Here is a 17,608-nt window from a genome sequence, read left to right as displayed (position 1 = left end):
CCTTGTAGCTGTGGTTGGGCCCCTTCCAGCCTTTCCCAGTGCTGTTCACTCTTTCACCACGCAGGTGTGTGGCTGCATGCCAAGAGAGCTGGTGGCCAGAGCAAAGGATGCTCAGGGACCACACTGCATTTCCTCTGGCCCGTTTCTACCACCTCTGGTGGGACCTGACCACACCTCTTGCATGGGCAGCTGCGTACCCAGAAGGGCACCCAGCAGCAGCAATGGTGCTGAGCACCATGGGCTGATACTCAGCAGGTCGTTTGTATTTTTGCACGGCAGGTTGAAGCCCCAGAAGAGACCAGGCAGCGGTGCGTCTCAGCCGTGTGAGAACATTGTGGTTGCTTACTACTTCTGTGGAGAGCCCATCCCTTACCGCACTCTCGTCAAAGGGCGCGTGGTAACACTGGGACAGTTCAAGGAGCTGCTGACCAAGAAAGGGAACTACAGGTAAGGGCTGCTCCCGTGTGTGTTGTGGTGCCAGCAGACTGTCAGCAACCCCTGGCAGATGCTGCTGCCAGGGCACAGCGGTGTTCCCCCCACCAAGGTGAAGGAGCAAGGTGGCAGATTGGGGGCGCTCCTGGAGCCTTTCAGGAGGGCTCCCACAGGGCATGCTGCGGTGGGGATGTGGCAGCATGGCCAAGGCGCATTGGTTGTTGAGGAGGCAGCTTACAGGGATGAGGGAGATTGGGGTTGTTAGCAGAAATGCCCCGCGTCAGAGTTTGCACCTTCAGCAGAAGCTGCTGAGCAGCCCTGCAGGGTCCTGGGCTGAGCAGCATCAGCCAGTGCTCAGTGATGCTGTGGGGGAACCCTCTGACTTCCAGAGCTGTTCCAGCTCCTCTCAGAGTTTCCTCCAGTGCGGGCAGGGAGGCTGGGTCCTGCCGGAGTCCCAAAGCAGCCAGGCTCAGGGCATGTAGCTCTCCAGGTTCCCTCTTCCAGGCAGGAGCTTCCATGGGGGAGCCTGCCTGGAAATGCTCCACTAATAGAGGTGCCTCAGCCGCTACTTTTGGGAGAGCTGTGAATGGGCTTGGGCTCAGGGCTGGAGCTCCTGAACATGCTAGCACAGGTCCTGACCACTCCTTTGCTCCCTGAGTGAGGGCAGGGGCAGAAGCACAGCCCCAGTTGCCCCCATGGCCATGCCTAGGTTTGGGGACTGTGGTGCCCCTGTGACCATTCACCTGCTTGCTTTTTTTTTTTCCCCTCTGTGCCCCCGTGTTCCTGGTTTTTCAGGTATTACTTTAAGAAAGTGAGTGATGAGTTCGACTGTGGTGTGGTCTTCGAGGAGGTGCGGGAGGATGACACCATCCTGCCCATCTTCGAAGAGAAGATCATCGGGAAGGTGGAAAAGATTGACTAGGCTTCAGGGCTTCCGAGGCGTGAGGACAGGACTGTGAAAGACTCTGGGACCGGAGGAGAAGGCCTGGGGCAGACGTTGGCAGGGCTACTGCCACGGGCACTGGGCGAGCCCAGGGCGGAGGGTGGCAGCCGGCTCCGGCACAGACCTGGGCAAGCTCTGGATTGCCGGTGGATGCCATTTCACCCCCACGAACCTGCCAGTGGGAGCCTGGGCTCCCTCTCCATACCGAATATAAGTGTAATGTAGCATTGTACAGTGCATTAGAAAGTGTAATATGACCTTGTTTACTAAAGCTGCATATTTTTGATATATTGTAATAAAAGGAAAATATTTCCAATGTCACAGTGCTCTTATGTAAATGTAGAACATACAGGTACTGCAGAACTCGCCCAAAGTGTACAGCCATCCATCAGACCACCTGCTCCTCGCGTTCCCGGCACCCTGCCCCGGCCCCCCGGCGTGGATGGCTTCGGAGCGCTGCCAGGCAGAGCCGCTCCCCACCGGCTGGAAGGGGTGGCCTTGCTCCGGAGGGGCTGTGGTCCCAGCTCACCTCGGAAGATTATTGAGCCATTCGGAAGGAGTCGGTCTCTCGCCTCCCTGGCAGTCTCAGCTGCTGGACATGGTAGGATGGTATTTTTTTTCCTCCTGAGCTTTCTTGTGACCGAGTAAATCCCAGAGGGATAGAAGGGTCAGAGCCAGCTCCCAGGTCTGGGGGCTTCCCGCAATGTGATGACCAGCTCGGAGCCGGGGCAGCAGTCAGGGTGCTGGCATCCCATGGCCCGCGCGCTTGTCCCCCACCCTGGGTGCCCCTGGAGAAGGGTTTGCTTCCCAGGATGGGCTGCAGTTCTGCAGAGGGCTGGCACCCATGTGCCCAGCACAGACATGCCCAGGCCCCTGGTGCCAAGCTCCAGCTTTGGTCGGGGGACTCTTTTTTAGGAGAAAAATAACAGGGGTCAGAACTGATCAGACACTAAAGCTGAAGACCAAAAATTACTTTTTGTGAGTCCTGTGTCTTTTGTCAGCTTCTGTGTCTCAGGGAAAGCAGCATGAGGGCACTGCAGCCCACTGCCGAGAGCGGGGGGTTGTTGATGCCAGTTTGTGGGGCTGGCGTGGGGCCAGGTCACCCAGCAGCAGGGCAGCCAGCACCGTGGGAAGACTCCTGGGCTTACTCGGATGCAAGAAAGCTGGGGGCTGCGCTGGTGCTCCCACTACTCTGCCCTCGGTCCTGCCCATCCCCCAGCCCGGGCTCTGCCGTGCTCCGGCATGGCCATGGCTCTGTGCCGGCTCCTTCAGAGACCAGCCCTCACCCACCTGCAGAAACCGGGGCAGCCCTCAAAGCCAGGGGGGCTTCCACATCGGTGCTCGCCCTGCCTGGTGCTGCTCTTGGCCGCAGCAACGTGTTGGAGCTGCTGGGACCCTGCGGCACTGCGCTGGGATGCGACTGAGCCTGTTGTATATGTCACCGAGTGCCTTTAAAACACGGTTCTGTGACTTGCCTATACACTACGTGAAGTCCAGCAAAATCCACAATCGTTTTCAGCCTGGGAACAGCGTTACAAAGGGTTTTCTTCCCTGGTTTTTGTGAGTTCTGATGGTGGTGTGTCTGGTGAGGTTGTTACCATGCCTGGGATTTCCATCTCCCCCTTTTTTTCTCAGGGGGTCCCCTGTAAATATGTATAGCGACCGCGCAGCCCCGGCAACGTCTCCTCTGCATTTTCATGTGCTGACTTGTACAATGATCTTTTCAAAGGTACTTGGATAAAATGAAATAAAACCCCACGTCCCACTGCCTGCTGCATTCTTCCTTCCCTGCGGAGCAGATGCCCAGGTGCCCAGCAGCCAGCTGGGACTACCGGAGGATGGGGCAGGTCAGGCCAAGGGCTGGGACCCATGGCATGGCTGGGGCAGCAGTGGGCTCCCTGGAGGGGTGGCTGGGCAAGTCCTGGCCCCAGGGGACCAGCGTGTTGCCCCTGGAGGAATGGTCCAAGGTCTGGGGGAGCTGGCCCAGGGGAGGGGGGACAGAGGCAGGGTTTGGAGGGGATGCTGGGTGGTCCCAGAGGCTGCGAGCTGGGCTTAAGAGGAGCACATGGAGCCCTGTGTTGGGCTCTCACCTTCCCTGGCTGTGACAGCAGCTCCTGGGGCTGGTACGTGGCTGTGGAGCCCAGGCCTGGGTGGGAGGGCTGCCTGTAAGCCACGAAGGAGAGACCCCGTGTGTGTCCCTGGCACCTGCACCCTGGCAGCCCTGCACAAGGGCTCCCCCCACAGCCATGTCCTCTGTGGCCTTGGCCACCTCAGGCCATCGCGGGGTTGCCAGGACGAGCGCGGTGGCACACATGGGGCCACGCAGGCTCAGCATCCCTGGAGAGGCAGAGGGCCCCTCGCAGCACCCCCCTCCATGGGGGTGCAGGGCCGAGCTACCCTGGGGTAGTGGGGGCTCTGCCCATTGCCAGCCCTGCTGTGTCCCTGAGACACGGGGGTACCCCCCCAAAATGTGCACCCCACGGTGCGGGGGAGCCGCAGACACAGGCCAGAGCCCACATTGTTTCCAGGTCGTTTATAGCACGCACCCGAGCAGGATGGGGCTCACAGCTCATCCCGGGATTCGGCTGTCCCCAGCGGACTGGGCTCCTCCCTGCCCGTGCTGTTCTCGGGGGTCTTGGGCACCTGGAGAAGGCAGCGATGAGGCTGGACTGATGCACCCCCTCACCTGTCCCCATCCCACAGGATCCTGCGCCAGGGCCAGTGGGGGTCCCTGGCCCGAGGCGGGGGGACCTCACTCACTGTGGGTGGCTCCTCGGGCAGCGTACCCCCATTTTCCAGGAACTTGGAGAAGGTCTCCACATCTCGGGCACTCTTGTACTCAACCATCTGGAGCCGCAGGATGGAAGGGAGACGAGGGGTGACCCCATCCCCTGGGTGCTGGCAGAGCCAGGGTGGTCCCATGAGTGCCCCCACCTACCTTCCTGCCTGGCCCCGCAGGGAAGTAGTGCAGAGTGGGGAAGCCTCTGATGGTGATGTTCTCCAGCTCGTTGGCCGTGGCGTCCATCTCAGCGATGACAATATCCTCGTGGTCCTTGTAGCGCTCGCCCAGCTCCTCCCAGGCAGCCGCCATCTCCTGGCAGTGGGAGCACCACGGCGCGTCTGCGGGGGGGCACAGTGCGGGGGGACGAGCCGGGGCACCAGGGCTCTGCCGGGATCAGCGTGCAGCGTCCCCGGAGAGGGGTGTGTGACAGGGCTGGGGGCTGTCACAGCAGGGGGCTGAGCCTGGTGGCAGAGCTCGGGGAGGGCTGAGAGCAGCCCCGGCACTTACAGAACTTGACAAAGACGTTCCTGGTCTCGTCGAACGCCACCTGCTCAAAGGTCTTCCCCACCAGGACTTTCACAGGCCGCGTGTCCCAGTCCTCGGGGGGCTCTGCGCTCATCAGGTGGGGCTGTGGGGACAGCCAGGAAGGCCACAACACGGGCTGAGCAGCGCCAGGGCCCCATGACTCCTGCGCTGCCTTTCGGGCCACCTCTTCCCTCTGCCACCATCCCAGCTCCGTGTGTCTCCACATCAACGGTCTCCTGCCTCCTTTCCCATAACAACCCCGCAAATCCTCAGGCCTGGCAGCACAAACGTCAGCGAGCGGGTGACTGGTGTTCACCACACAACTGCCAACATTAGGCTTCAGAGTTAACAGTGCACTGCTCACCACAGGGAAGCATCTTTGGTGCTGGCTGGCATGGTGCCGCATCCCTCACCTTCACCTTGCCGTCCAGCACTGCCTGGACGAAGGCGCGTATGGCCGTGTCTGAGAAGGCATCCTGCTCCATCTGGTACTTGCGGTTGTTCTCCATCTTGACGAGGCGCAGGGTGGGGGCGTCAGCGGCTGTCATGCCAAAGAAGGGCAGGACATCGGCACCAAACCCGGTCACGTCCACCACCACGAAGAGGACCTGGGTGGAGGACGGGTGATGCTGAGGCTCGGGTGCCCCCTGGCCACCCAACCATGTCCCCAGCGTGGGTCCTCCTCACCTGGCCCCGGAAGGCGCCAGCGGCCGCCCGGAAGCCATCCCGCAGCCCCAGCTGCGCTGAGGATGACTTGTTGAGGAAGAGCAGCATGTGGTGGGGGATCTTGGCACCGAAGATCTGGTCAGAAGTCTGAGGAGCAGGAGGAGGAGGAGGGTGAGGGCAGGGGCCCACAGCCCTCAGAGGGACAGGGACAGGGACGGGGCCGTACCTCATTGGTGAACTCCATCACCAGCTCCAGGCTGTGGACACGGAGCAGCTGGGTGAGCTTGGCTGCATCCAGCCCCTGTGCTGGGTCCACAGGAAAGTCTGTCCGTCCCTCGTCAAACTGCCGGGGCAGGGGCTGGTGAGGGCTGGGGGGAACACACCAGCATGGCCCCACCACCCCCCTGCCACCACCTCACCTTCTTGAAGAGGCAGACGGTGTCAGCTGCCAGCCCATATGCCTGGAAGAGCTCCGCTGCCTCAGCCACGCCAAATGGCATGTCCACCACCTCGCCGGCCACCTCATAAAACACCTGGGCTGCCTCGCCCCCCAGGTCCTGCACAGCCACCCCGTGAGCTGCCACGGCCACTGCCGCAGCCCCCAGCCCACCCCCGCCCACCCCAGCCAACCTTGAAGAAGCCGACGACCACCAGGTCCTGGGAGCTGATGAAGGCGGCGGCGGTGGTGGCGTTGTGCAGCAGCGTGGCGCTGGGGCTGGCCCGGCGCTGCATCCAGCGCACGATGCCCTTGGTGTCCATGCGGCCTGCCACACGGAGCGGGGCCCCGTGTCACCCCAGCCACCCCCCACCGGGCTGCCGCTCCGTCCCCATGCCATCACACCCCAGCCACCCACCTGCCATCACCACCGCATCACCACACTGTCACCTCCCCACCACCGCCACCCTGCAACCCCCACCAGGACACTGCCACCCCCTGCCACCCCAGCCCACCCCAACACTGCCACCCCAGCCCACCCCAACACTGCCACCCCAGCCCACCCCAACACCCATCGCAGCGTCCCCCACCCCGGGTGCCGCAGCCCTACCAGTGTAGGCGAGCGGGTGGGTGCGGTTGCCGTCGCGGAAGAGCTTGAGCGTGGGGTAGGAGGTGACGCCGAACTCGCTGGCCAGGGCTGCCTGCGCCGTGGCATCCACCTTGCCCAGCCGCACCACGCTGGACTCATTCCTCAGCGTGGCGGCCGCCTGGGCGAAGGCAGGGGCCAGCCGCTGGCAGTGCCCACACCACGGTGCATCTGCGGGCAGGGGACGGTGTTGGCAGTGGGGACAGCTTTGGGGTGTCCCTGGTCCCCGGGGGGGGCTGAGGCACGTAACAGCTGCAGGAGCCTGTTGGGCTCCAGCTTGTGCCCCTGCCCGTGTCCCCTGTGCCAGGGCCCGTGTCCCACCCCCGCCACGTGTCCCTGCCCTGTGTCCTACGCCCCCGCTACACATCCCCCCACGCCTCTGTGTCCCTGGCCCCATCCCATGCCCCACACTGCTGCCCTGCCGCATGCCCTGTGCCCCTGCCCCTCTGCCCCACAGCCGTGCCCCTGCCCACACCCCCCATCCCGCACCCGTTCCCTACGGCTGCCCCTGCCCACGCCCCTGCCCGCAGCCCTGCCCACAGCGGGGGCACTTACAGAACTCCACCAGCAGCAGCCGATGCTCGCTTAAGGCACGAGCAAAGTTGTGCTCATGGAGCACCAGGACACTGTCCTCTTCCTTGAGCTCATCCGAGAGCACTTCATCCTCATCCTCCTCCTCCTCCGCCACCACCGCCCCATCCTCCTCCTCACCCCCCAACGCTGGGTCCAGCCAGGCCAGTGCCAGCACCAGCAGCCAAACCAGCCGGGTGCCGCAGCCCCGCATGGTGCCTCGCCACAGCCGGTGCCCACGGCGGGGAGGACGCAGATAAGGGCACCGGGGCGGGTGGTGCCAGGCCCCTGGGGCTCGTGGCCCTCTGCTACTGGCTGCCCGGCACCAACGATAAGGCAGTGGGACCAGGTGGCTGTTCTCCAGCTGCCCGTCCCTCCAGTGGGACCTGGTCCTGCCGGCGGGATGGGGACAGGGGCCAAGGTGGTGGGGACGCAGACACACCAGTAAGACCAGTCTGTAGGGTTTAATGGCGATGGAAGAGCACAGCCTGCGACCGGGTGGGTAGCCGGGCATGACACCGCCACAGCAGGGTCACAGCCCCGGCCCCAGTGATGGGGATGCCGCAAGGACCGGGCGGGCATCGGTATTTAAAAAAAAACAGCAATTAAAAATAACTTTGGTTGCAAAGACCACGACTGCAGGCGCCCGCTCGCTAAGAGACACCCCCCACACACAACCCTTCCCGCGACCGGGGCAAGCGCGGCGGTGCCAGCAAGGGGTCCCCCGGGGTGGCAGGTACCGCGGCCCCGAGCTGGTGGGGGGGGGAACCAGGGTGCAGATGGGGGGGTCAGTCCTCCCAGGCCTTCTTTATGCAGAGGCCCCACTCCCAGGAGAGATGCTCTATCTTGTCATCGTCGGTGACGAGGGAGCAGACGCGGTAGGAGCCCCGTGCCAGCCAGCCCCGCGGTGCCTCCTCTGCCGGCGTCACCACCTCATACTCCTCGGCCCGCGGCGCGTAGCTGCCCACCATGAAGACGTCGCGGTCCACTGGGCAAGAGGGGAGAGGAGGGACGGGTGAGCAGGGCCAGGGCAGCATCCCCCCCACCATGCCCTCCCCGACCCCCTGACAGCGCTCACCAGGCCGGCCCCGGCGGTAGGTGAGGTGCAGGCACCGCAGCCCGCAGACGATCTCCCTGTTCACCTGCGGGTGGAAGGCAGGGTGCCATGGGTGCTGCCCCATGGCATGGTGCCCCTGCCACCGCTCTGGGGACCCCTGGCCTTGGAGGAGGGGCACACATCACTAAAACCCCATCCTGAACCCCCTCTCCATGATTGAGCCTCTTAGGACTGAGCACTGAGCAGTATGAAGGGTAGCAGGCACCCCCAAGAGGGGCAGGGACCCCCAGGGACCCCTGGGAAAGGCAGGGCCCCAACCTGGCTGGGACCTCTGAGAGAAGCAGGGACCCTGGGGTGGCAGCGATGCTGGGGGCAGCAAGGATTTCCGGAGTGGCAGGGACCCCAGGGTGGGCAGGGACCCCCAGAGGGACAGAGACTCTGGGGGGGATAGGGGGCAGACATGCCAAGGCAGCAGGGACCCCAGGTGGCAGGGGCCCTGAGACAGCAGGGACCCAGGGGTGACAGGAGGGACACTGTGGGGCAGGGACAGAGGGGAAAAGGGACCCACAGGGAGCAGGGACCCCTTAGGGCAGGGACCCAGGGCAGCGGGGACCCCGTGGGGTAGGGACCCCAGGGTGCGAGGGCAGCAGGGCCAGCCTCACCTTGAAGGATACCTTCACCCTGTAGTCCACCCCCTCCTTCAGCACAAAAGCCCGGCCCCGCAGCACCTCCAGGTCTCCTGCGAGGGGAGATGGCCCATCAGTCCAGCACCCCTTCCTCCTCCTCCTCCTCCTCTCATGGATCCCCCACTGCTCACCTGTCAGATCCATGGTGATGGGCCCGGGTGCCTGCTCACACATCAGGGTGAGCCTCGTCACCTGCACGTTGGGCACGCTGGCATCTAGGGACAAGCGGCAGGGCACAGACCTTACCCACCTGTGCCCAGCCCACTGCCACTGGCAACTCCATCCCAGCACAGCCGGGGGGCTGCCCATACACCCCCTAATGGCATGAAGGGCCACGGTGTCCATGGTGGGGGTGTCAGGAGCCAGCGAGTGCTGGGCAGCCCAGGCAGGGCGCAGGAGACCAGGGGCATCTCAGGCCACCCCCCACGTTGGCATCAACGCCTTTGGAGTAAGATGGTGTTTGAAGGCACCTCCCGGGGTGGGATGCTCCCTGGCTCGGGTGCCAGCCAAGGGAGGTGAGGAGGAGGAGGCAGCGTGCGCAGGCAAAGGCATCCTCTGAGGCAGGCGCTGGTCTAATTCAGCCCAGCAGCCCAACCTGCACCCCAGAAGCTCACTTGCACCCCAGCAGCCTGCACAGGCACCCCTAGCTTGCACACTCCCCATCGTGCATCCCCCTGGTTTGCACGCACCTCACCAGCCTGCGCATTCCCCACCCACCCCCAGCTCTCACGCACCCCCCAGCCAGCACACCAGGGTGCGGGGTCCATGGAGCACCCCCCGCCTGGCCCGGCCCCGTAGGCACCGAGGGCAGCGCCAGGCTGGGGCGGCTGCTGTGGGTGCCTTGGGGAGCAGGGGGGCGCCGACAGCCGTGCCATCCCGGCCCCGGCTCGTTTCTGTCATCCCAATGAATTTCCCGGTCCCTTGTAACTGTTCCTATGGCAACTGCAGCAGTGATCCCGTAACCAAGGCAACCGGGGTCCCCGGGCAGCCGTTACCCCCGTCGGCAGGGGGATGCCGGGGTCTCCGCGCAGGCTGGGGGGCGCAGGCAGCACCCACGGGCGATGCCAGCCGGGATGCGCCCTCACTGCTGGGGACGCCCCACGGGTGCTGGGGGTGCCTGAGCTCCCTGCACCCGCTGAGGCTGCGTCAGCCAGCCGGGGTGCCGGGGCGCCCAGCCCGGGTGGGCAGCCCCCAGCCTTACCCACGGCGGCAGGGATGGCACCCAGCAGCGCCTCTTTGTACTTCCGCAGGCTCTCGTCCCCCGGGTCCAGCTCCTGAATCTCCCGCAGGCTCTTCTTCTCCGGCGTCTTGTACGCCAGGGCCACATCGGCATCCTCCTCCTCCTCCTCCAGCGACAGCGTCACCCCCTCCTTGTCAGCCATGATGTCTGCGGGGGACAGGCAGTGGCAGTCCCGCCGTCCCGGGGACACCCCGGGGAACACCCCCCACCCCCTGACACACAGCCGTCGGTGGGCAGGGGGTGGCTGAGCTGGGACACGCCAGGGATGGATGCAGGCAATCCCCCGTGGGGCAGTCGAGTTGTCCCCCTGCTCGGGGCCACGGGGACGCCACCAGGCTCGGTGTCCCCAGGGCCCGGTGGCACAGCTGAGACCAGAGGTGCCGCCGGCCGCATTTCCGCATGGTCATGGAGCAAGATGAGCTGGTGCCTACGTGCTGCGTGCAGACCGGGGGCGCCTGCAGACCACCACGGCCCACGGGTGCCCTTTGCGCCCCATCACCCGGAGGGGTCCCCACCCTGTGCCCCTCTCCAACCCCGCTGGGCAGCCACCAGCCCCATCTCCCACCCCCAACCCCAACCACCGGCAGCTGCAGGGAGAAAAGCCAGTACTGGGGCAAGCGGTGGCTCCGGGGGGTGTCGGGCTGCAGGGGGGCACGAGGGAAGGCGACGGCCCCACCGCCCCTGGCTGTGCCCTGCCCATCACATCACCCCCCACGCCCTTCTGACCACAAGCCCTGGACCCCCAAAGCTCCTGGGGACAGCCTGCGGCAGGGACCACTACGCTCAGCCCCCAGCCACAGGGGCTGAGCACCCCGGGGCAGTGGCAGTGCTCAGGGCAGTGGCGGTGGCCGGGGCAGGGAGCGGTGGCCCTGCCGCCCTTCTGGCTCCCCAGCAAAGGACCCTGCGCCTGGGCCACCACCGCGGCATGTGGCACCCGGCCGTGCTGGCTCCAGCCCAGGGATGCGCCCACCCAGGGGCTCGCCCAGCCCCCCGCGGGGGCCACAGCTCGGACTGCGGGGCGGGGGGGGGGGGGCTGGGGGGGGTCCCCTGCCCCCCCGGGATGCGCCGGGCCCCCGGGGTCTGGGAGATGCTCGTTGACCGGCACCCCGGGCGCCGGGGCGGGGGGATGCTCACCTGTTGGGGTGACGCTCCCCCCCCCTCCCGCGGCGCTGCCCCCACCCCCGGCGCGTGCGGGCGCTGCCCCCGCCCCGGGGCACCCGGGCGCTGCCCTCCCGCTGCGGGGCCGCGCCGCCCGGGCCCGCCGCCGCTCACCTCGGTAGCACAGCGCCAGCCAGAGCAGCTCCAGCAGCTGCCCGCCGGCCTCGCACACATCCAGCCCCAGCATGGCCGGGCCGCGCCGGGCCCGCCGCCCCCGGGGCCGGGCGGGGCGGCCGCTGCCGGGGCCCGGGGCGCGGCTCTGCCGGTGTCGGCGGATCGGCCGGGACCCGCGGCCGCGCTCCTCCCGCCGCGCTCGGCGCTGCCGCCGGCTCCGCCGCGCTGCCCCCGGCTCCCCCGCCGCGCTGCCCCCGGCGCTCCCCGCTGCTCCCCGCTGCGCTCCCCGGCGCTGCCCGGCGCGGCCCGGCGGGGCGGCGGCGGCGGCTCCCGCAGGCGCGGCGGCTCGGCTGCCCGCCCCCGCCCGCCCCCGCCCCTCGGCGCCGGGCGGCTCCAGCCCCGCCGCTCATGGGCGGCGAGACTGCAGTGAGCTCATCCGCCGTGCGCGCCCGCGCAGCGCCCGCCCGCCCGGCCCGCACCCGGCCCGCACCCTGTCCCCCTGTTCGCACACTGCCCGAGCAGCGCCCGCCCGCCCGGCCCGCACGCTGCCGACACCTCGGCTGCACCCTGCCCGCACCCTCAGCGCACTGCCCGCACCCTGCCTGTACTGCCTGCGCTCTGCCTGCACCCTGCCTTCGCCTCGCGAGCACCCTGCCCGCACCCTGCGGGCACTCCGCACCCTGCCCGGCCCGTGCCCGCACCCCGTACGCACTGCGCGCCCTGCCCGCACCCTGCCGACACCTGGGCTGCACGCTGCCCACGCCCTGCCCGCGCCCTGCCCGCGCCCTGCCCGCCCTGCCCGCACAGCCATTTCCGCAGCCACAGCAGTTCCCCGCGCCTGCACCCGGCAGCGTCCCGGGCCAGCCCCGCGCTCCCCCGCCCCGGGCCCCGAGGGGGGCGGGGGGGGCACCGGGTCCCAGGGCACCGCGTACCGGGGTGCCCGTCGGGGTAGGCGGGGCGGGGCGGGGCCGGGCGGAGCGGCGCGGCGCGGGGCGCGCACCCGCGATGACCATCGGCGGCCCCCGCGGCCGCCACCCCCGCTTCCAGATGCCCTGTCTGCGCAAGGTGAGCTGCCACCGGCCCCGGCCCCACGGGCAGCGGGTACCCGGCACCGGGAGCACCCGCGACCGCGGGGACCGGGCGCCAGCTCCGTGGGGACCGGGCGCTGGGACCGTGGGGACCGGGGACCGGGCGCTGGGACCTCGGGGACCGGGCACCGTCACTACGCTGGGCACCGGGGACCGGGCACCGCCGGCGGCACGGGGGTCGGCATCGCCGGGGACCGGGGCCGAGCAGCAGCCAGCATCCCGCGGGACAGCGCGCACCGGTCCCGCCACGAGGCCCCGCCCCACGCGGGGACCCCCCGGGCAGCGCCCCGCAGCCGCGTGCTCAGCCCCTGCCCGCCGGCCCGGGGGGCTCCGGCAGGGCTCGCTCGCCACAGCTGGGGCTCCCCACCCAGGGATGCCGCAGGCTGGGTGCCCGGCATCACCTCTCGCCTGGCTGTGGGGTGCCCGGGTCGGCTGCGGGTGCCAGGCTGTGCCCAGAACGGGCTCGGGGTGCCCCGGGTGGGTGTGGGGGCAGCCAGGCCGTGCCCAGGCCCGGTGCCTCCGGCCGGGGGGCTGAGCATGGCGGGTGCTCGCCCGGCAGATGGAGCGGATGATCGTCAGCATGCAGGACCCTGACATGGGCATCAAGATGAGGAACCAGCGCTTGCTCATCACCGTCATCCCCCACGCCATGACAGGTGGGTCCCCCCGGTGGGGTGCTCCAGGAGGCGGGTGAGGTGGGGGAGGCATGCGGGTGCTCCCTGGGTGGCCCCGGCACTGCACCCAGCCCCCAGCCCCACGGCACCCCATACGGCTACTTCCCTGCACCCACGGGTGCTCAGCGCTGCAGCTGGGATCAATTATGCATCGGCTGAGCGGGGCGGGCGCTCGCTGGGGCGGGCAGCCCAGCACGTCCTTGGCAAGGCCCCCGTCACCCTGCGTGACCCCCTCGGCACCCGCCATGCCATGCCGTGCCAAGGTGCCCCAGCCCCGGAACCCCTCCATGCCCAGTCTGGGGGACCCCATCGCACCCCACTAACACTACCTCGGTCCCCAGGGAATGACATCGTGGAGTGGCTCATCCAGAAGTACGGCATCTCCGAGGAGGGTGAGTGCCCCAGCACAGGCAGCCGGCATCGTGGGAGCAAGCGGGGCTGCCGAGCCGCCACGCAGCCCCTGCTCCTGCTCCCCCAGAGTCGCTGCACCTCGGTAACCTCATCGTGAAGCACGGCTACATCTACCCTCTCAAAGACCCCCGCAGCCTGGTGCTGCGGGCGGACGAGTCACCCTACCGCTTCCAGGTGCGGCCCCGCCAGCCGCACAGGTGTTGCTGCAGCCGCGGGGCTCCCCCGGCTCGGCGCCTCGGCACCCCGCAGCATGCACCTCAGCCTCTCCCCCCCACCCCACAGACCCCCTATTTCTGGACCAGCACCAAGTGGCCGGCCACGGAGCTGGACTATGGTAGGTGCCACCGTGCCGCCGGCACCAGCCCCGGCTGCAGCCCCTTTCTGGCCCCCCTGAGGTGCCACCGCTCCTTTTGCAGCCATTTACCTGGCCAAGAAGAACATCCGCAAGCAGGGGGACCTGATCGAGCATGAGAAGGTGAGCGGTACCCTCACACCTGGGATGAGCTGGGGGGGCTCAGCTCAGCCAGGCGCTGGGGCTCAGCTGCAGGGCAGCACCCGCTCTCCCTGTGCGGGAGCAGCAACAGTCCTCAGGGCCAGGTGAGGGGGTGGGTGTCCTGCCGTGCCCACCCGGGTGACACTGCCCCTCCCCAGGACAACTACAACCTCCTGCACAAGCGGATCAACCACACGTGGGACTTCGTTGTGATGCAGGCGAGGGAGCAGCTCCGGTGAGTGCACGGCCTGGCACTGCTGAGCCCCGGGGAGACGGAGCACCCTTGGGTGCTGTGGCAGGCAGGGTTCCAGCACTTCCCTGCTGCCTTCGCACGAGCAGGGCGGCCAAGCAGCGGCGGAAGGGTGACCGCATCGTCATCGACTGCCAGGAGCAGGCATACTGGCTTGTCAACCGGCCCCCGGTGAGGATGGGCTGGGGGGCGAGGGGTGCCGAGCTGGCAGGTGCAGCCCTGGGCAGTGCCCCGGCACCAGGCCCAGCCAGGGAGTGGGGCTGGAGGGCACGGGGGTCCCGCCAGCCCCCGGCACAATGCTCTTTTTGCAGCCGGGAGCCCCCAACGTGCTGGAGCAGGGCCCTGAGCGCAGGAACTGCCACACCACCCGCGTCCAGCTGGTGAGTGGGGGACTGGGCACCCCTGGGGCTGCCAGCAGGCATAGGGCACAGCCACCCCCGTGTGCCGGGGTGCCGAGCTGCCCCAGTGGGTGCCTGGCCATCCCACCCCAGGCTGTGCCCATGTCTGGGGGGCTGAGCCATGTGTCCAGCTTTTCCCCCTGCCCTGGCTGAGCTGGGGGCTCCCTGTGTTTGCCCATGCACCCATCACCCCTTTGTGCCAGCACCCCTAATCCCCGCGGGGCAGCCACGCTGCCGGCAGCCACCGCCAGGCCGCTCCCTGTGCTTTGGCCCCATTAACGCTGCCTCCACCCTGCGCCCATCCTCACTAACCACCCACTTTCTCTTCTCTGCGCCATGTGCCGTGTCCTCTGTCCATGTAAGTGTCACTAACCCGGGCCCGGTGCCACACTGGGGTGGGGGGTGGATGCCGGAGTTCACCCCACGGGCTGTGCCACCTGAGCCAGGAGGGGTGTGGGATGAGGCTGGAGGCCATCGGGTGGGCTATGGGGTGGGCATGGGGGCTGGGTGCCTGGGTCCTCACCCAGGGTGGCGATGGCAGAGCACAATGTCCCAGCCCTGCCGTGCTTTCATCCGGCTCTACGTGTCTTGCAGACCAAGAACATGGATTACTACAAGCGGGAGGTGAGCAGGGCAAGGGGTGGGGGTGGCTCCCGGGGGGCATGGGCTGCCAGGGACCCCTGAACATGTCTCCGGTGCCCGGCTGCAGATCGAGTACTGCAGGAAGGCCATAGCCAGGACCAGGGTGAAGTCCTCCATCTGCCTCGAGGGGTGAGTGGCTGGTGGAGTCCCCGTCAGGGTGACGGGGACACCTGCATCCCTACGGCTGGTGGCCGATGCTGCGCTGCCTGCGCTGCCGTCGCCTTCAGCGGGGAGCGGAGCCGAGGCTCTGTGGTCATTGCAGAGCCTGAGCACAGCCCTGCCACGTCCCCATGGTGGCTGGGGCCGGTGGCAGCGGTGGGCCGGTGGCCCTGGCCACCTCCAGCTGCCGCTCCTGGCAGGTACATCAAGTTCAACGAGCAGTATGTGCCCCACGACCCCATCATGTCCGGCTGCCTGCCCAGCAACCCCTGGATCACGGACGACACCACGTACTGGGCCATGAATGCCCCCACGTGAGCGCCCACGCCGGGGCTGCTAGCCCCCAGCCCCCTCATACCCCACCCCGCAGGAGAAGGTTCAGGCTGGTGCAGGCTGCCCCCTGCCAGCCCCGACACTGGCGTTGCCCGCAGGGTGCTGACCCCCACAAAGCTGCGTGTGGAGCGCTGGGGCTTCAACTTCAGCGAGCTCATCACTGACCCCCTCGGCCGGGCACAGCTCCTGGAGTTCCTCAAGAAGGAGTTCAGCGGTGAGCAGCCTCAGCCCTGCACCCTCAAACCCACTGCTAGCTATGTCCTGACACCCCAAACCCACCAGCCCCATGCCAGCACCCCCCAGACCCACCACCATGTCCCTGCACCGCCTAATCCCCTGTCCCATCCTGACGCCACCAAACCAACCCATTGCCTGGCACCTCCCGACCCACCTCCCTGTCCCAGCACCCCTGGACCCACTGCCCCACGTCACACCAGCTGGCTCCATCCTGGGGCGGTGCTGGGCCGTGTGCTCAGCCACAATAACTTTTGGGGGGTGCCCAGCGCTGTGTCCCCATCCCCGATGTCATGTTCTCCTCCCCAGCTGAGAACCTGAGCTTCTGGGAGGCGTGCGAGGAGCTGCGCTATGGGGAGCAGTCCCGCATCCCTGAGATCGTGGACTCCATCTACCAGTGAGTGCCAGTGGGGTGAAGGTTTGGGGGGACAAGGTTTAGAGGTTTAAAGGTTTAGAGGGCCACCACGGTGCTACATCCCACTGCGGGGCTGGGTGCTCACCACCGGCTGTGACTCCCCAGGCAGTTCCTGGCTCCCGGGGCCACACGCTGGGTGAACATCGACAGCAAGACCATGGAGCGGACGCTGGAGGGCATCAAGACGCCCCACCGCTACGTGATGGACGATGCCCAGATGCACATCTACATGCTGATGAAGAAGGTGGGTGAGGGTAGCGCTGGGCAGGGCAGGCAGGGCAGGGCAGGGTCCTGACGCCTCTGCTTGCCCAGGACTCCTACCCACGGTTCCTCAAGTCGGAGCTCTACAGGAACCTCCTGGCCGAGGCTGTCATCCCGCCGGAGACCAAGAAGCGGTGAGGGCAGGGGCCAGCTGCCCGGGGCACTGCGGGAGGTCCCTGCCGGTGCTGACCCCACTCTGCCCACAGGGTCTTCCCCTTCATGCGCAAACAGCGGCACTCCAGCCCCAGCCCAGCCCTGCTCCTGCCTGCGGGTGACACCGAGGAGAAGAGCAGGGCCCCCCCGGCTGCCCCCGTCCCCGAGGAGGAGAGCTGAAGGCCCCGGCCCCCCACCAACTTGGTCCAGCACCCTCCAGCTTGGCCACAGCCCCCCACCCAGCACGCCCCAGCCCCGCCGCGGGACCCTGCCGGCAGTAGCACTGAAGGAGAGAAGCCATACGACCCCCCTCCAGCAACCCCCCAGGGCCAGGCTGGCCCCGCTGCAGCCCCCGCACCCTCTTCTCCCTCGGGGAGCCTGCACCCAGCCGGCCTGGTGCGGGGTCACCCCCTCCCCCCGCCCCCCCGGGCACAAGACAATAAAGCCCCTGTGGGGAAACACCGTGGCTCCCGTGGTTTTTGGGAAGGGCTGAGCAGGGAGGCAGCTGCGGGGTGGGGGATGCACACGGCGGTGGGCTGGGTTGTGTCCTGTCCCCCTCAAGGCTGGCAGAAACCCCCTCCCCTCCCTGCAGCACCCAGGAAGGGTGCAGACCCCAGACAGGGGAGAAATCAGCCACCTGGGCACCCGTGCCCACGGCACAGCCACCACCTGCGGCTCTGCTTGCTCCGGGGGGCAAAACCAGACCCCGCTGCAGCCCCAGCTGCTCTCCTGGTGTGGCGGAGCTGGCACGCGGGGTACTCGGCCACCCTGCTGCCACCGGTGCAGCCACGGATGGCCCCCAGGGAGGCCAAAAAGGCCTGTCGAGCAAGGCCAGGGGTGCC

General features: G+C 67.7%; 4 protein-coding genes across 8 annotated transcripts in view; 2 read left to right on the top strand and 2 right to left on the bottom strand.

Annotated features, from left to right (window-relative positions):
• Positions 1 to 3,140, top strand: part of AXIN1 (axin 1) — a 76,511-nt gene extending 73,371 nt beyond the window's left edge. For both annotated transcript variants that reach the window (XM_037385326.1, XM_037385325.1), the window contains 2 exons: positions 280 to 447; positions 1,228 to 3,140. In XM_037385326.1, the coding sequence (XP_037241223.1) occupies positions 280 to 447; positions 1,228 to 1,354 (295 nt within the window). In that variant the 3' untranslated portion in view covers positions 1,355 to 3,140. The remainder of the gene's footprint in view (positions 1 to 279; positions 448 to 1,227) is intronic.
• A 701-nt stretch (positions 3,141 to 3,841) lies between these two features.
• On the bottom strand, positions 3,842 to 7,532 carry PDIA2 (protein disulfide isomerase family A member 2). The gene is made up of 11 exons (XM_037386964.1): positions 6,986 to 7,532; positions 6,395 to 6,601; positions 5,979 to 6,112; positions 5,768 to 5,905; positions 5,575 to 5,691; positions 5,370 to 5,495; positions 5,096 to 5,290; positions 4,665 to 4,785; positions 4,314 to 4,495; positions 4,136 to 4,222; positions 3,842 to 4,018 (listed from the first exon to the last, which is right to left on the bottom strand). Exons 1-11 carry the CDS (start codon positions 7,512 to 7,514, stop codon positions 3,938 to 3,940), a joined length of 1,917 nt encoding a protein of 638 aa, XP_037242861.1. The 5' UTR covers positions 7,515 to 7,532; the 3' UTR covers positions 3,842 to 3,937.
• Positions 7,448 to 11,474, bottom strand: ARHGDIG (Rho GDP dissociation inhibitor gamma). 2 transcript variants are annotated; one of them, XM_037386963.1, is made up of 6 exons: positions 11,256 to 11,474; positions 9,945 to 10,130; positions 8,875 to 8,958; positions 8,720 to 8,796; positions 8,079 to 8,142; positions 7,448 to 7,988 (listed from the first exon to the last, which is right to left on the bottom strand). In XM_037386963.1, exons 1-6 carry the CDS (start codon positions 11,326 to 11,328, stop codon positions 7,789 to 7,791), a joined length of 684 nt encoding a protein of 227 aa, XP_037242860.1. In that variant the 5' UTR covers positions 11,329 to 11,474; the 3' UTR covers positions 7,448 to 7,788. The 2 variants fall into 2 exon arrangements, with proteins under 2 accessions (XP_037242860.1, XP_037242858.1); XM_037386961.1 differs by having other exon boundaries at positions 8,720 to 8,958; positions 11,256 to 11,444.
• A 270-nt stretch (positions 11,475 to 11,744) lies between these two features.
• Positions 11,745 to 17,206, top strand: RGS11 (regulator of G protein signaling 11). Of its 3 annotated transcripts, none has more exons than XM_037387324.1 (17): positions 11,745 to 12,320; positions 12,903 to 12,999; positions 13,359 to 13,409; positions 13,496 to 13,602; positions 13,711 to 13,762; positions 13,845 to 13,903; positions 14,080 to 14,156; positions 14,261 to 14,342; positions 14,483 to 14,551; positions 15,170 to 15,193; positions 15,279 to 15,340; positions 15,571 to 15,684; positions 15,802 to 15,917; positions 16,247 to 16,334; positions 16,458 to 16,596; positions 16,665 to 16,747; positions 16,820 to 17,206. In XM_037387324.1, the coding sequence occupies exons 1-17, from the start codon at positions 12,261 to 12,263 to the stop codon at positions 16,944 to 16,946; spliced, it is 1,407 nt and encodes a 468-aa protein (XP_037243221.1). In that variant the 5' UTR covers positions 11,745 to 12,260; the 3' UTR covers positions 16,947 to 17,206. The 3 variants fall into 3 exon arrangements, with proteins under 3 accessions (XP_037243221.1, XP_037243219.1, XP_037243222.1); XM_037387322.1 differs by having other exon boundaries at positions 11,746 to 12,320; positions 15,164 to 15,193; XM_037387325.1 differs by lacking the exon at positions 13,496 to 13,602 and having other exon boundaries at positions 12,300 to 12,320; positions 15,164 to 15,193.
• Positions 17,207 to 17,608: the final 402 nt, after the last annotated feature.

This window comes from Falco rusticolus, chromosome 4 (assembly GCF_015220075.1).
Source record: "Falco rusticolus isolate bFalRus1 chromosome 4, bFalRus1.pri, whole genome shotgun sequence".
In the NCBI taxonomy this organism is placed as follows: Eukaryota; Metazoa; Chordata; class Aves; order Falconiformes; family Falconidae; genus Falco; species Falco rusticolus.
This window is presented reverse-complemented; position numbering and strand designations above follow the sequence as displayed.

Coding starts and splice junctions, on each gene's coding strand:
- RGS11 (XM_037387322.1), top strand. CDS start 12,261: ATGACCATCGGCGGCCCCCGCGGCCGCCACCCCCGCTTCCAGATGCCC. Junction 13,603..13,710: donor AGTCACCCTACCGCTTCCAG/GTGCGGCCCCGC, acceptor CCCACCCCACAG/ACCCCCTATTTCTGGACCAG. Junction 15,685..15,801: donor TGGGCCATGAATGCCCCCAC/GTGAGCGCCCAC, acceptor CGTTGCCCGCAG/GGTGCTGACCCCCACAAAGC.
- PDIA2 (XM_037386964.1), bottom strand. CDS start 7,514: ATGCCCGGCTACCCACCCGGTCGCAGGCTGTGCTCTTCCATCGCCATT. Junction 5,496..5,574: donor TGATGGAGTTCACCAATGAG/GTACGGCCCCGT, acceptor CCTGCTCCTCAG/ACTTCTGACCAGATCTTCGG. Junction 4,496..4,664: donor GAACGTCTTTGTCAAGTTCT/GTAAGTGCCGGG, acceptor GCCCCCCCGCAG/ACGCGCCGTGGTGCTCCCAC.
- ARHGDIG (XM_037386961.1), bottom strand. CDS start 11,328: ATGCTGGGGCTGGATGTGTGCGAGGCCGGCGGGCAGCTGCTGGAGCTG. Junction 8,959..9,944: donor TGCCATCCCTGCCGCCGTGG/GTAAGGCTGGGG, acceptor GCTTGTCCCTAG/ATGCCAGCGTGCCCAACGTG. Junction 8,143..8,719: donor GGGTGAAGGTATCCTTCAAG/GTGAGGCTGGCC, acceptor TTCCACCCGCAG/GTGAACAGGGAGATCGTCTG.